The 14,814-nt window shown below is 55.1% G+C and overlaps 1 protein-coding gene across 1 annotated transcript in view; it reads right to left on the reverse strand.

Moving 5' to 3' along the window:
• The window catches only part of ROBO3 (roundabout guidance receptor 3), a 15,723-nt gene extending 4,953 nt beyond the window's left edge, over positions 1-10,770 (reverse strand). The window contains exons 1-16 of the mRNA XM_040630692.1: positions 10,611-10,770; positions 6,970-7,296; positions 6,503-6,660; positions 5,951-6,071; positions 5,716-5,854; positions 5,307-5,434; positions 4,915-5,039; positions 3,541-3,712; positions 3,016-3,224; positions 2,714-2,795; positions 2,242-2,407; positions 1,868-2,034; positions 1,228-1,349; positions 813-1,038; positions 477-598; positions 55-226 (exon numbers count right to left, since the gene is read on the reverse strand). Coding sequence (XP_040486626.1) covers positions 55-226; positions 477-598; positions 813-1,038; positions 1,228-1,349; positions 1,868-2,034; positions 2,242-2,407; positions 2,714-2,795; positions 3,016-3,224; positions 3,541-3,712; positions 4,915-5,039; positions 5,307-5,434; positions 5,716-5,854; positions 5,951-6,071; positions 6,503-6,660; positions 6,970-7,296; positions 10,611-10,770 — 2,596 coding nt within the window. The remainder of the gene's footprint in view (positions 1-54; positions 227-476; positions 599-812; positions 1,039-1,227; positions 1,350-1,867; positions 2,035-2,241; positions 2,408-2,713; positions 2,796-3,015; positions 3,225-3,540; positions 3,713-4,914; positions 5,040-5,306; positions 5,435-5,715; positions 5,855-5,950; positions 6,072-6,502; positions 6,661-6,969; positions 7,297-10,610) is intronic.
• Between the last annotated feature and the right edge of the window lie 4,044 nt (positions 10,771-14,814).

A 14,814-nucleotide genomic window follows, 5' to 3' on the forward strand; every position in this document is an offset into this window, starting at 1 on the left:
CCCCCCCCCCCCCAGTTCCCCAGCCCGGCGCGCCCACCCCGCCTCCGAACTCACGCAGCTGCACTGACACCGGGACACTGGCCACGCCCACGCCAGCGCTGGTGGCCGCCGCGACCTGGGTCCGGTAAAGAAGACCGGGCAGCAGTCCCCGGACCACCGCGGAGCGTGCCCAGCCTGCCGCAGACCGGTTGAGGTGGAAGCGGCTCTCATTGCCCAGGCACCAGATCTGGGGAGGCCGAGACCCGGGTTTAGAGAGTCTGAAATGGGATCCTGGCCTCACGTGGAAACTCGAAGCTCTGAATGATAGAGGGGACTTAGCCAGCATCATTCAGCCTGGAGGGAACACTCTGAGACCTCTCTCCTCTCCCCCAACTTCATCTCCAGCCCCAAAGCCGTCCTAGGTTCCCTCCTCCCTAATCCTAGCCCCTAGGTTATCCCTCTCCCTCCCCTCCCCAGTCCCCTCTTAAACCCAGTACCTGGTATTCCTTGATGACCCCATTTTGCTGGGAAGGGAGCGGAGGTTCCCAGGACACGGTGACACTGCTGTTGCCTTCACCCCCCAAGGCCACTGTCACTCCCTGGGGGGGACCACTGGGGGCTGGGCCCCGGGTGGAGCATGGTGAGAAAGATAGTCATTGCCAGCTACCTCTCCTTGCCCCAACCTTCCCCCTCCCAGGTATCACCTTGGGAACTGAGATATCAAGTATCCCTTCTTCCCACAACTCCGCTTGCTCTTCCCCTGCAAACTTCTGTCTTCCCCACTCCCTCTTTCCTGTTGTCCATTCATCGGCCCTGTGTACCACCTCCCTTACCTTCCTCAGGAATGCTCCTGGTCACAACGGGACTTTCAGCCCCCAGCCCCTCCTGGCCTTGGGCTTGCACCTTGATCTGAATTTGGGTCCCTGGTGGGAGTCCTCTTAGCACAGTACTTTGCTGGCTTGGGGATTGTAGGTCCAGCACTGTCCAGCTTCCCCCATCAGGACCTGCTACCCTCCAAGACACCCGGAAACCTTGCACCAGCTGGACCGGGCCATCTACCTGTAGGAGATGGACAAAGCATACCAGAAGGAGAGACAGGACCACACAAGTCTTCCGGGTTCTGCCCCTCCTCCACTCACCCTGCCTTCTTCAGCCACTCACCTCCCACTCTCCGGTACCCATTCTTGGAGGTCCCTATGGCCCCCAACATCATCCCTGCCCTTAATCTTGTCCCCGTGCCACACTCACAGTCCAGGACACCTGCAAGGTCCGGGGCCCAAGGACTATGGGCTCCTGCATCCGCACAGCCACTTCAGCCAGCCCCCACTGGCCTCTCCATGGGTCCTCCACTGGCCTGGATGGGTTGCTGTCTATCGACCAAAGAGCCCACTCAGCAGGGGCCACCGGGGACAGGGAGTCAGACTGAAAGTGTGCTTGTTTCCTACCTCTGTGCTGCCCCCACAGCCTGTGCTACTGAGCACCCCAGAGCACACCCCAGGATTGGGAGGGGGCAGGTCAGGGGAAGAGCTTCCAGAGGTGGGCCTGGGTGTCCAGTTAATATGAATCTACTGTCTGCACTTTAGAGACCTCAGTTTCTCATCTCTAACATGAAGATGAACCCTCCAAGGTCCCTTCCAGTCTTAATAAGCTACATTATCTGTGGGTAAAAGGCTCAAGAGTGAGGGGCTACCAAGGTGACTGAATTTCCATCTCTCCCCTCCTCTCTTGTTCCCTCCATGAGAGGAAGGCATGACCTGATCCAGGCTGGGCTACCAGGAGAGGCCTGGCGCAGCAGAAAAGAGCTGCCATGCCGCCATAGTCTGGGGGGAGGGGTGCTCTGCAGTGTTGTGTGTCATATCCACGAGCCAGGGACTCTGACCATACTCACCCTGGGTGCGCACGGGCTCAGAGACAGGGCTGGGCTCACTGAGGCCCCAGGCTCCCACAGCGCGCACAAGGAACAGATAGATGGTGTTGGGCTGCAGACCACTGACCGTGTGTGTCTCCAGCTGCACGCCATCTGCCACTGTCCGCCATGTGTTGCCAGCTGCTTGGCTGCAACGGGAATGGGCTGACAGAGTTGTCCGAGCCAGGGACCCCCAACCTGTCTACTCCCTCTCATCCATTCTCTAGGGCCCCCTCCTATCACCTCATCTTGGGAGAGGGAATTGGCAGAACTCTCTCCACCATAGCACAGACCCTAAGGACACAAGATTCCCTTCTTTTGACTTTCCAGATTTGCGTGTCAAACTTTCTCCATACCTGAAGGCCTCTATCACATAAGAGGTGGCTGTGGCCCCCGCCTGGGGGTTGGGCTTCCAGGTCAGGGTAACGCTGTTCTTGGTGATCTCAGTGACCACTGGCCGCGAGGGAGGCCCTGGAGGGGTACTGGGTTCTGTAGGGGGCTCTGGTGATACTCCCCAATCTTCTGCAGTGAGGAGATAATCTTTAAGTCGAAGGATGGGAAAAGGTTGGTCCCCCCATGTAACCTGCCTCCTTCCCAGAGAAGCTGAGGAGCTGGGACAGCGGTGACGGTGGAGAGGGGGATGGAGTGAACTAACCCCTACTCACATCTGCCTCCCAAGGGCACCACTTCCGTCCCCCTCTTCCCCGCCACCACGGCCATGGCATCTGGAAGCTTAATCAGTGCTGGGGCTTGGGGAGGTACTGACTACTTTTGAAGCAGGTTTAGATGACGGTGCTGGCAAAGCAAGGGGACAGAGGCGAAACTCACCCCGCCTCCTAAGCCAGCTACTCCAGGTGGCCTCCCCTGTGGAACTCTTGGCCACACAGCTGTAGAAACCCATGTCCATCTCCTGTAGGAGAGGGTAGAGGACTGGCAAACTGGGGATGGAGCAAGGTAGGGTGAGGGGGTGGAGGTGGGTGTTCAGAAGGCTGGGGAAGGCGTGGTCCACTGTCGGTAGTCTCAGAGCAGAGGAGCAGAAACAGAGTTAGTCCCAGCGGATACTTACGAGAGGTGGGCACGTGGGCTGTGTGGCCATTCTCTGTTACTCGGGTCCCAGTGGAGAGACTCACCTGCACACTGGCGATGTACAGGGTACCGTTGGCCATGAGGTTGAGCTGGCGGTCATCCCCCTGCAGCCACTGCCCATCCTTCTTCCACTGGACACTAGGTTGAGGGTTCCCAGTCACTCTGCACGGCAGCCACACAGAGGAGCCAAGTGCCAGTGTCTGATTGGCTGGTCCCTGGAGGATGATGGGAGGCAGCCCATCCAAGGAGGAGGCTGAGAGAAGAAGAACTCAGGCACCTCAGGAGAGGATCCCGGGTTCAGGCCACCAGCCCCTTGTCTTCCTTCTCTGTTCCTTCTCTCCTCCTCCCCCCAGAGATTGGAGGGGCTTCGATAACCATCTGTAGTCTCTTCCTGGGACCAGTCACCTATCAGTGGCTGTTGCAGCTGATTTCCAAACTCCAAGGCCGTGTCTCAGGAACACGCCCCTCCCCTTGCAGACATAGTATATAGAATCCAAGAAAAACAGCTATCTTTACGCCATTATTTCCTTCCAGGCCATGGGTCCAGGCCTATCTCCATGAGCACCTACCTCTTTTTACCTCCAACAGGGCCTTGGCCAGGATGCTGCCGGCCACACTAACAGCCTGACACACGTAGTAACCAGCATCCCCGCTCTGCACATCAGTAATGTTGAGCTGGCCTCTGGGAGAGACTGAGAAGCGTCCCTTGGGCTGAAGTGGCTGACTGGGGAAAAGCAGAACCTGGGGACAGAGCAAGGAACCAGGGTAGGGAATGAGCAGGCAACTGGCAGAGAGAAAGGTCCCTGTTCCCATCAACCCCAGAATTCAGAGAATTCCTAAGGTTCTAGTTCCTACTCTGTCCCCACCCAGCCAGTTATATGACCTTGGGCCAACTAGTTAGATATTCACAAAAATGTGGAGGTTTTGTTAGATGATTTTTGGGGTGCACTTCCCAGCTTTGTGACTGACAAGTTGGGAAACCGAGCAAGCTCTTAACCCTTCCTGAGCCCAAATTTCCCCAAATTTGACTCTTAAGTAATAGTTACAAGGATTAAATGAATAATCATGAAAATCTTTTAATACATTGTGTGATAAGGGTTAGATATTTTCCCCTTCTTTCTGGCTCTATGTTACATAGATACATGGCAGGTAGGGAAAGAGATTTGGGTCACAGGTAAATGGCACCTGGCTGATCCCCTGATGGATACCTACCCCCACCCTGTACTACCATCAGCATTTTTATTTATTTAAGAATCTAGTTAAAATACAGCAATCCCAGATGCTAGAGAAGATGTTGGAAAATTGTGGCTATGGATTTGGAATGAGGTAGTGGGAGAACTGGCTTTCCAGTGGGGTGGGATTAGTCAGACTTATTTTATTATACTGACCCTCTTTCCTAGTAGCAAAATTCCCACCCTTCCCCTAGCGTCGGTACTCAGGTTGTAACTTCAATCAATGTTCCTTCCAGTTGTGTATTGAGGAATTTGTATGTCCAGGTGGGTGACTGTGAGCTCCCCCTGGTGGAAGTCCCTTGTAAGTAGATGAGCGAGTCACGAGGTACCCTGAGCCCCTTTGGTACAGTACACTCCAGAGCCCCCTATTAAAGCCCAGGCCCCAGGTGTCTGGGAGAGGAGGCAGCGACTGGATCTGCTACGTCTTCAGGGCAGCCTTGCCTAAAATAGAAGGATTCTCCAGGGAATTACCATACAGGACTGTTTCCTCCCACTTAAGCGTATTAACATCAATTCTTTTTAAAGTGTTCAATATGTTCCAGGCCTTTTATACTCATTATCTTATTTAAGCCTCCCAAATAACCTGCAAGGGTTTCTGGGAGGACCAAAGGTAAACCGGGACCTCAGAGAGAAGTCTGCAGAATGTAGACGGAGGGAGGCTAAGACCCAGAGGAGAAGCTTGCGGGAAGGCCCACAGAGCTGGCCACCTACTTGACTTCCCTCCTTTTGCCAGAAGATGGCTGGTGGGGGGTTTCCTTTGGTCTCGCATTGGAAAGCCACGCTCTCTCCAGGAGCTGCCATCTGGTCCTGGGGCTGGGTCACCAGCTGGGGTGGGACTGGGAAGGGGGAGGGGATAAAGGAACAGGGAGTCAGGGCACTCAGAAGGGAGACTGAGGGAACGGGAGAGAGAGAAGCCCAAGCTTCGCTTAAGAAGGAGCAGATATTCATCTCTTGTTCAAGCCTGCTCAGCCTCTCCTTTCTCTCCTTCTGAAAGTCTCAAGTGACCCACCCGTATCTCCCACTCTGTCCTTTCTCCCCCGTTCTCCTCCTCTTCACCCCATCCTCCACGTTCCTTCTTCCGGCAGTCCCAGGTGGGCCCTCACCGTGAACACTGAGAGAGCCAGATGCTTCGACACGGCCCACGCTGTTCTCGGCCACACAGGTGTAGGTCCCCTCGTCTTCGGCACTCACGTGCCCGATCCAAAGGCTGTGGTCACTCCGGATCTCATACCTGCTCCCCTCCCCACCCCCAGGCTGCGTTGGCCACAGCTACAGACCGCTTCTCTCTCCCCCAGGGCAGACACCAGAATCGGGGTACATAAAGACAAGGTAGGCCTCAACAGGGACCCATAAAAGGAGATGGGTACTAGACAGGGCAGGGGACACACGGTCCCGGAGACAGATTTCTCTGTGTCGTCAAGTGAGACGGTGTCTGCCCTCCAGTTTTCTAGGGCAGGGTATGCTCTTGAGTGGGTGGGGTCTCCTTACAGGCAGGAGGAAGGCGATTCTCACCTGCCTGTGGGCAGTTCCCCATCCTCCTTGCGCCAGCGTAGACGGGGTGGGGGATCCCCCTGCACCTCACATGGGAAACCCACGGGGGCATCGGCCAGGACCACCTGATTCACTGGTCTACGCAGGAATGAGGGTCGCTCTATGGAGCGGGAGTGAGTGAATCGTTAGGGGATCTGCATAGCTTCTTACTACCCAGGCTGCACACCCTCGTAACCCCCAAACTCCCTGTGCCTACCCAATACCACAAGTTCAGCCGCCCCACTCTCCCGTTCTCCTGCCATGTTGGAGGCCACGCACACATACATCCCTGCATCACTCTTGAGTGTATGTGACATCATCAGCTTCCCTCCACGAATCTGCAAGAAATAATGGGAACTTTGGTCTTTTGTAGCCAACAAAACATATTTATTTATTTATTTATTTATTTATTTATTTATTTAGTCTTCCCAGTAAGCCAATGAAGCCGAGTAAAGTTGACCCACTTATCACATAAGGAATCCTTACGTGATCTGCCCAAGGGAGGGGGGCGCTCAGGTCTATGTTTGTTCCCACAGCCCAACCTACCTCCCACGAGTTCCTGGGCCATCTTGCTACCCACCTATTTTATTCCAATTCCATCCTATCCATCCTTAACATCCAAGACATTATTCCCTGGCCCTCCAAAACCCTTAGATTCACTCCTTCCTCCTTTGAGACATGCCCAGCCCCCTACCCTATGGCCCCGCCCCTCGTGATGGCCCTGGCCCTGGCCCCTAGTCTGTTCCCCAGCCACGGTACCACGCCTCACCGTGATCCTTCCCTCCTCCTCCTTCAGTCTTGCACTGTCTTTCTTCCAGGACACGGAAGGCTCCGGGTGGCCACGGGGGGGCACGCATTCCATAACCGCTGGCTCCCCCACTGCCACCACCACGTTTCCAGGAGACTGCCGGAAATCATCACGGAGGACTGTAGACAGAGAGAGACAGGGACAGAGACAAAGAGAGAATGAGAATGAATGACCAGGGGAAAAAATGAAAACTGGGTTAGGACACAAGGAAGGTATTCTGGGGAGGGGTGTATCACCACAGACCCGCACTCTTCCCCAGTTACCAGGCCCACTTCCTCCTCCTGCCAGAGCATGGACGTTAGACACCAAAGGTCACGGTCCCAAAAGAAGATGCTGAAGGAGCTGAGATTGGGGCTGGTTCTGGATCGGATTACCTGGTGCCCTGCCGCGTCTGGTTGGAAGCAACCAGAGGACAGTGCGACTCTCACCTGCCACCTCCAGCGAGGCATTTCTACTAGCCGCTGCCCCCAGGTAGTTGCGTGCCACACAAGTGTAGACACCCTCGTCGGGGCGCGCGCGGCGCCCGTGCACGATGCGCGGGAAGAAGAGGGCGCCGCTGGGCAGCAGCAGGCGGTGCGCGCGCGGATCCTCGCGCGCGGTGGCCACTCGCGCCCCATTCTTGTACCACTCGATGTTGGGCCGGGGCCGTCCCTCCGCGCGGCAGGGCAGCGTGGCCGGCTCGCCTCGGGAGACCAGCAGATCTGGTGGCTGCTCCACGATGCGCGGCATCGCGTCCTCCGGCTCGACCCTTGACGCTGAGAGTAGGGGCGTTGGCACAGAGCGTTTCGACCAGGAAATTAGGGGAGAGGCTCCAGAGAGAAAGACAACACTGCCTGCCCACCCTATCCCCCTTCCCTCTGTAGGGTCCATTATCTCCTCTGGGCTGGAAAGGATATGCCTACAGATAAGCAGATTAGTAGAGGAATCAGGACACAAACTCCTAGGCCCGCTTTCTAGGCTGCCAAAAACACCAGCCTTCTCTCCGGCCAAGGTTAAGTGGAGAGTGACTGGGCCTCGTCTGGGCAAGTAGACCACCCTCTAGTCCACGGGCATTCAGTCTCCCATAGGGGCTGACTTGCAGATTGTCCTCGCTCCCTGAGGTGGTGCACCAGAGCCAAAACGTGGTCCTTGGCCTCTGCATGGTGGTGGGCAAGAAAAATAGAGAAAGTGGGCCAGCCTGGAGTCTCTTAGGAAAGGTAAAATGAGAGTGATCTGATGGGAGTCTGGGACTAGGAGAGGTTCTTAACCTGGAGCCCATGAATAAACGTAGAATCCTTCTTTATCTTTTTATTTTATTTTATTTTATTTTATTTTGTTTATTAAGTAAACTCTCTATTCAACGTTGGACTTGAACTCATGACCCAGAGATCAAGAGTCAGACAGCCAGGTGCCCCTCTTACTGACTCCCCAGACAATCATGCTTGGAGGAACCTGTGAAGTCACGATAATTGAATGAAAATGGTAGTGGAATTGTGAATAAGATTCCTTTTCTAAGAGGTGCAGAGTTTTCAACAGATTCTTCTCCAGGTTGATGTAGCTGGGAACGGTCAAGAATCACTAACTAAAAAGGGGATTCCTCTCCTTCCTTTGTTTCATCGGATGGGTTCACCTGCATGTTCTGCTCCTGTCTCTCACTTGGCCTACAGACTCCTGCTGGCTCCATCTTCTCCAATTGCTTTGGGACCCCGGATCCTGGAGACCATCAGGCTCAGACACTCCCAACTTCCTCAGAAGTGGATTTGTAACCGGTGGCGGCCAGTAGGCGCCGCTGCTGCCTCGCATATTTTGGTGTCCTCAACTAACCAGGACTACCCCCACTTCTGTTCTCTACCTTACCCTCCCCCCCCCACACCCTCCCACTCTGTTCCAAAATCCACTGGGACCTTTAGCTCCTGGCCTAGGTGTGGGATTGGATTTCATTTCCCCACCCCTGCTCTTAGACGTTCCTATGGAGACAAAGCTGGAAGGGGTTGCCCCATGCTGACATTGTCCTGGGGAGTTATTTAACTGTCTAGGACAAGATCAGTTTCCCTCCCACTTAGGGAAGGGAGTAATTTTCTCGATTTCCTTCCTTCCAAATGGAAATCTCTGCTTCTCACTCGTCTCTTCTCCTGCATCCCGTCCCAGTCCCAGTTTAGGTACAACCCCCTGCTGAGCCATGGTAGACCAACTAAGAGCTCAGGGATTGTCCTGGAACCAAGTAGGGCTGGGATCTCAGATTCGACACTTCCTAGCTATATGAACTTGGGCAAATTATGGAGCTTCTCTGAGTCGCAGTTTATTTGTTTTAAATATGGGAGTGATGGGGCGCCTGGGTGGCTCAGTCATTAAGCGTCTGCCTTCGGCTCAGGGCGTGATCCTGGAGTCCTGGGATCGAGCCCCACATCAGGCTCCTCCTCTGGGAGCCTGCTTCTTCCTCTCCCACTCCCCCTGCTTGTGTTCCCTCTCTCGCTGGCTGTCTCTCTCTCTGTCAAATAAATAAATAAAATCTTTAAAAAATAATAAATAAATGAATGAATAAATATGGGAGTAGTGACAGGGTTGTCATAAGACCATATTATATGTGAAGCACTTGGGGAAAGGCTCAATAAATACGGTGATTCTCTGATTACTTAGGGTCTCTTCCTCCCTAGCCCACTGTACCATATCAGATTCTATCAGGCCCCAATATTCCTTTGTCCCCATCGCATAACCTTGGGGTGTAATGGAAATAGGTTTATTATCGCTAAGCTTTATGTTGCTTTTGTGACCACTGAAGTACTTTTCATCTTCTCTGAATTTGTTTGCTCAGTTGCAAAATGTGGCCATCAATGCCTTGCCTACAGATCTCCTTACGTTTTCAAGAGTACGTGAGACAGCGTATGGTGACAACACTGTTAGAGCGCTGAGGGTACAGAGGTGTGTCTGCGTCGTCTGTGGGAAGGGCTCTGTCATTAACCTCCTGGGAATCTAAAGGGCGACCAGGAATTTGGAGAATCCAGCTCATTTCCCACCTTCTTCGTCCCTGCTCCCTCGTACATACCACACTCTCTGGTCGGCTCTTTCCCCCTAATTCCTGTAGACACTGCTGCAGGCGCCCTTTCCCTGGAATTTCTTCCCTGCCATTCCCGGTCTCAGGAGATGCTCGACAGCAGCTAATGAATAGCTAATGATCATGCTAATGAAGCTCTGGGACTCCTCCCCTAGCACCTGGCGTACCCNCCCCCCAAACACAGACACACTGCCCAGGTCTCCTTTTTCGTGATTTCGAGTTTCCAGGACCGTGCTGCCCCTAGATTCGAGTGGGCGGATGTCAAGGGATGGCGACTGGGGAGGAACCAGAGGGGAAATCCTGGGCAAAGGAGTCCGGGAAAGAGGGAATTCCCGACGCGGCCGGCAGGGGGCGCGATCGGGCCTCTCCCCAGACGCCAGGCGATCCACTCCCGCCGCCTCCCCGCAACGCTCGGGGAGAGCGCGCTGTCTCAGTCATTTATTAATCACTGTAATTAGCGGTAACGACCTCGCCGCCGGCACAGCCCGCCCGCCGCAGTCGTGCCGGGTGGGCCGGCTGTGAGTTCCACCTCTGAGGGGTAAACTTCTAAGTTTCCCTAAACCGGTCTCCGCTTCTGTCGCCCTCTGTAGCAAACACACCCAACATTTTAGCTTCCTCACCCAAGTCCTAGGTAAGTTCTTGGAAAACTTAGGGTCCCGAAGGAAAACCTGCCGGCGACCGCTTGCCCTCTTCTGCCCTCCCTGCTGTGGGTCCCCGCCTCTCCTAGCTCGGTACTTGCCCATCACCAGCCACGGTTCTCCTCACTTGCGGCGGCCGCGGGGGTCGGTTGGGCAGATGGAGAGCAACGGACTTAACAACCGTCTCCTCCCAAGCCCTGGATCTTCCGCCGATACCCCCACTCAGATGCTCAAAGCCCCAAATTACCCCTTGGTCCCCACCCCCACCCCCGAGGAGGCGCTTGGGAGGCCCCGCTTGGTCCCAGATCCTGAGGCAGGAGCGCTTTGGCCTCCCCCTCCACGCCGCCCTCCCACCCTACCCCATCCCTTGATCCGACGTCCCCACGGGGCAGGGTCTTACCATTGAAAGAAGGATCGCCGGGGGGCAGCAGGCTGTGGTTGAGCGGCGCCACCGAGGAGTTGAAGCCGAAGAGCAGGTCGCTGGAGTTGGAGATGTCCCCCGCCAGGGAGTCCGCGAACAAGTTCATCTGCAGCAGTGTTTTGAGCAGGTAGCGGAGCATGGCGCGACCCAACTGGGACCGGGGCGGGGGGCTCGGGGCCCAGCCCCTGGGTCTGAGACCCGCGGGCCGGGAGCCGTAAGCCCCTCCACAGCCTCTGCGCGCTGCCCCAGCCACGGTGCCGCTCTCCTGCCGGCGCGCCTGGGTACGGTGCGTGCCTCCGCGTGCCCTCCTCCTTCCCTCGTCCTTCTCTCCACCCCCCAGTGCCGGGGTCCCCCGGGAGCTGGGCGGGCGGAAAGCAGGTGCCACGCCGATCACGGCGTAATTAAGGGATTAATCCGCCTCCCTCCACCCTCCCATCCCCATCCGGATGGCCACTAGCAGGGCCAGAGACGAGAGTCGCGTAGCGCGCGAGTTGGAGTCCCCGCCCCGCGCATTGCGCGCTCCCAGGGTCGTGACTCTGGACACCGCGGGATAGTTTCCCTCTTTTCTCAAAGCAGCCAAGATGAGGGATGAGGCTCTGTCGGACTCTGCCCTTCTGACTGACTTTAAAACAGGAATCCCGAATCTCTTTTACCCGCTCTTAGGCTAAAACTAAGAACGCTTCTCTAGAGCTCAAAGCCCTGATTTCCATTTCCTCCCAAGTCCCGGGGCTTAGCTGCGAAGTGCGGGAGGCTGGGGTGCTTTGGAGCGGGAGCTGGGGGTGGGTGGGGAATAATTTCATGGCGCGTCCACCCCTTTACCCCGCAGTAGCCCGTTTTGCAGCCCAGAAACCATGGGACAAAGTGGTGCGTCTTGACCCGGAGTCCTGCTCCAGACGCTCTAATCTAGTAGTACCTCCAGGAGACTCAGCAAGGATAAAACTGGAGGGGGCAGGCCCAAGGAAACCCAGGCATTTAACAACTATATGCATACCTCTGGCATCTACTGGAATACTTTTGCATTACCTTGCTCGGACATGGTTCATTAAATTGTATTACCTCCTCGAGGAGACGGAAGGCAGATAGTCCAGGACAAAGACAAAGAGAGCAATACTGTTTCTGTAAAGTCAAGTGCAGGAGAAGAGAAGGGCTTGATGAAAATTCGTGCAAATCCGTTCAAACCCAGTAAAGGTTGTCCTTCTAACGGGGAGCAGTGGGGAGAAACCACCATCCCCTCTTCTCCATCCAGCGTGCTTCTGAGTTTCCTGCAGTACTTTTTACCTGAAGATCTCCTAGTCCCCCACCACCCACCCACCCACCGGATCATTCACGCGTGTGCACACACACTCACTCGCTCACTTTCCTAGGCTGGAGATAGCGTTGGGGTGTCAAGGGGACAGGGAGACCTGGGCCTACCTATCTGGGGTAAGACCGTGTGGATGGCTGAGTGGTGGGGTTCTAGCCCCGTCATCGGGCTCTGTGTGATGAGACCACCTTCGTGGGGTGGCTGCTTCGGACCTGGGAGTGGCTAGGTAAACAGGGTGAGATCCAGAGAGGTGGATGCTGCAGGATCATAGCGCCCACAGTAAGCACATTTGGGAATTGACGTATCAGGCAGACACTTGTCAAAGGGTGAGAGGTTTGTCCTAAAACTCCACCCCCCCCATCCACACACCGGCCCCTGAGGCCTCAAACTAACAAACTAACTGTTTAGGTGTCTTCCTACTGCCCCCCCCACCCCATGCATCGTGTCGGCTCTGCGCTGGACTGACTTCGCAAAGCGAGAAGCAAAATGCTAGGGGATTGGGGTGCAGACATGGCCCCTTGGGACGAAGCACCCTGGGAGCTGTTCTTTCAGCACCTCGTCTGCCCGCACTGAATTTGGGGTCTGGTGCCCCACAGACGTCTTAAATCTGAGCCCACCTTGAGGCTGAGATGAGTTGGGGTAGACCAGAGAGGGGCTAAGGATGCGTTCTCTCTAACGCACCAGGATACTAAAAGATGGGATTTGACGCTGTCCCTTGCTGCAGGGCCAGGCTGCATTTAGGTAAGAGACTGTAAGGGATAGGAATCCCTCACCAGAAGTCAATCCGTTCAGGAATGACCCACCCAGAAATGCGTTCCAATCCCATATTTGCCAATCGAAAGACATCACCGCTCTGGACTTCAATTTCTTCCTCGGATAAGAAGAAATTGTACTACTTTCTCTGTTCTGATGCTTCAGAGTTCTGGTTCTTTGGCCCTATGCTGTCCTCCTGCTAACTGGGGTCACCCAGCTTCCATCACACCAGAGGCTAAGCCAGGACAGAAATCCGGGGTCCTGGCACCTGGCCCTGCTGCGGGGCACGGAGGGCTGCGGCAGACAGGAAACTGCGTCCCACCATGTGGCTCCTGCCCCATCCTAATCCCCTGATTTGCTCCCTGTCGGCCTCTCAGCAAACACAGGGCCTGCCAGCGTCTAGGGGCTTGTCACCCTGTTAGCGGATTTGTTCCCGGAGATGGCGCAGTTAATTGGCCCTTTATGTGGGGATCAGGGTGTATTTGCTCAGGGTTCCCTGAGCGGAGGCTGCAATTCAGCCCATGGGCAGGGCTGCTTCCTAATCCCTGTCATCCTGGTTTGGAGGCTGGACAAATAGTGGGGCCACTCTCCCTTCTGGGACTCTCCTGGCCTGAATCTCCCGTTCCTCTTCTACACCTCGCCCCTTCTTGGTATGCTCTTTTTCCTATCCCCACCTTTCTTCTTGTTTCTCTCTGTTCTTTCCTTCTTGGTACTTCTCTGTGTCTCTAGAATACTCTCCCTTTAAACCAACTCAGACCTAATGCCACAAGAGGGTGAGTACTCAGCGGGGGTATACTGGAGAATAAACACCTCCCAAGTTCTCTTCTCCTGCCCTGGTGTTCTTAGAGCCCTGGGTCGAGGAGACGGTGGAACAGAGAGAAGGCAGAGAAGGCCCAGCAGGGGTCACACTTTCCAGTTCTTCCACAACCCTCTACTTAAAGTCAGAGGGGCAGCCTGGAAACTGGCCCTACACCTTTTCAAGTCCAGCTTCTCTCTGGGCTGTTCCCATAGGCCATTCTAGAAGGAGTTTGCCTCCTATTTGTCTCACTAGCTGCACCTCCCCGCCCTCGGAATAAGAACTTTGGCTTCTCCCTCTTGCAAAGACAGAGTAAGTAACTCCTCGCATCTATGTCCACTTCCTTACCTTAGACTGTAGGTGCTCCTGCAGCACCTAAAGCACTCGGAGTGTGTGCACTGAAATTGGGTAGCCCTTGTCTGGGGGTCCATTCAACTGATATATAAGTTTCCACCTTGCGCTGAAGAAAGAACCAGAGTTGAGTTCAGGGCCCCTCTCTTCTACTACTTCTTTTCCAGAGTCTTATCAATAATACAATCTGCACTTTAAAAAGGGTAAGAAAAGGGGCGCCTGCGTGGCGCAGCGGTTAAGCGTCTGCCTTCGGCTCAGGGCGTGATCCCGGCGATCTGGGATCGAGCCCCACATCAGGCTCTTCCACTATGAGCCTGCTTCTTCCTCTCCCACTCCCCCTGCTTGTGTTCCCTCTCTCGCTGGCTGTCTCTATCTCTGTCGAATAAATAAATAAAATCTTTTAAAAAAAGGGTAAGAAAGAGAAAAGGAGATTTGGAAGTTGGCAGAAAGAAGAGAGAGTAGCAGAGGGCAGAGAGGATGGGGAAAGTTTGTTCTGATAGGGTTATGGCATCTAGGGGGAAGAAACTCTGTGTGTGTGTGTGTGTGTGTGTGTGTGTGTGTGTGTGTGTGTTGAGGGAGAAAATAGTTACCCCAGGCCAACTTCTTTGGCCTAGTGCCAGCACATAGGCCAGAGAATGTGGCTGGGAATTTTCAGGGACCAAGCTGGGGCCTGTATGGGAGGCTTCGTGGTGGTCCCAAGCCTGTGTGCCAGCTGGTAGTGGATGAAGCTGCTGGCATGTAATTGCCCAGGAGGGCAGTCTGAGGACAAACCCCCCATCTCACACTGATTACTGCCACTGTCTGTCTCCCCAGTGCGTGTGCACGCACACACACAGCCCCCACACACCGCCCAGCCCATTTACATCCCCCTAGAGCCTGCAGCCTCCCATTACTCTCTCTGCCTGGACCCCTTCCCAGGGCCCTGGTACACATTGAGCATATGTGTGTGTTTTGGGAGTGGGGGGTCAAGGAACTAACAT

The sequence above is a fragment of the Ursus maritimus genome, unplaced genomic scaffold (assembly GCF_017311325.1).
Source record: "Ursus maritimus isolate PB19 unplaced genomic scaffold, ASM1731132v1 scaffold_16, whole genome shotgun sequence".
NCBI classification, from domain to species: domain Eukaryota; kingdom Metazoa; phylum Chordata; class Mammalia; order Carnivora; family Ursidae; genus Ursus; species Ursus maritimus.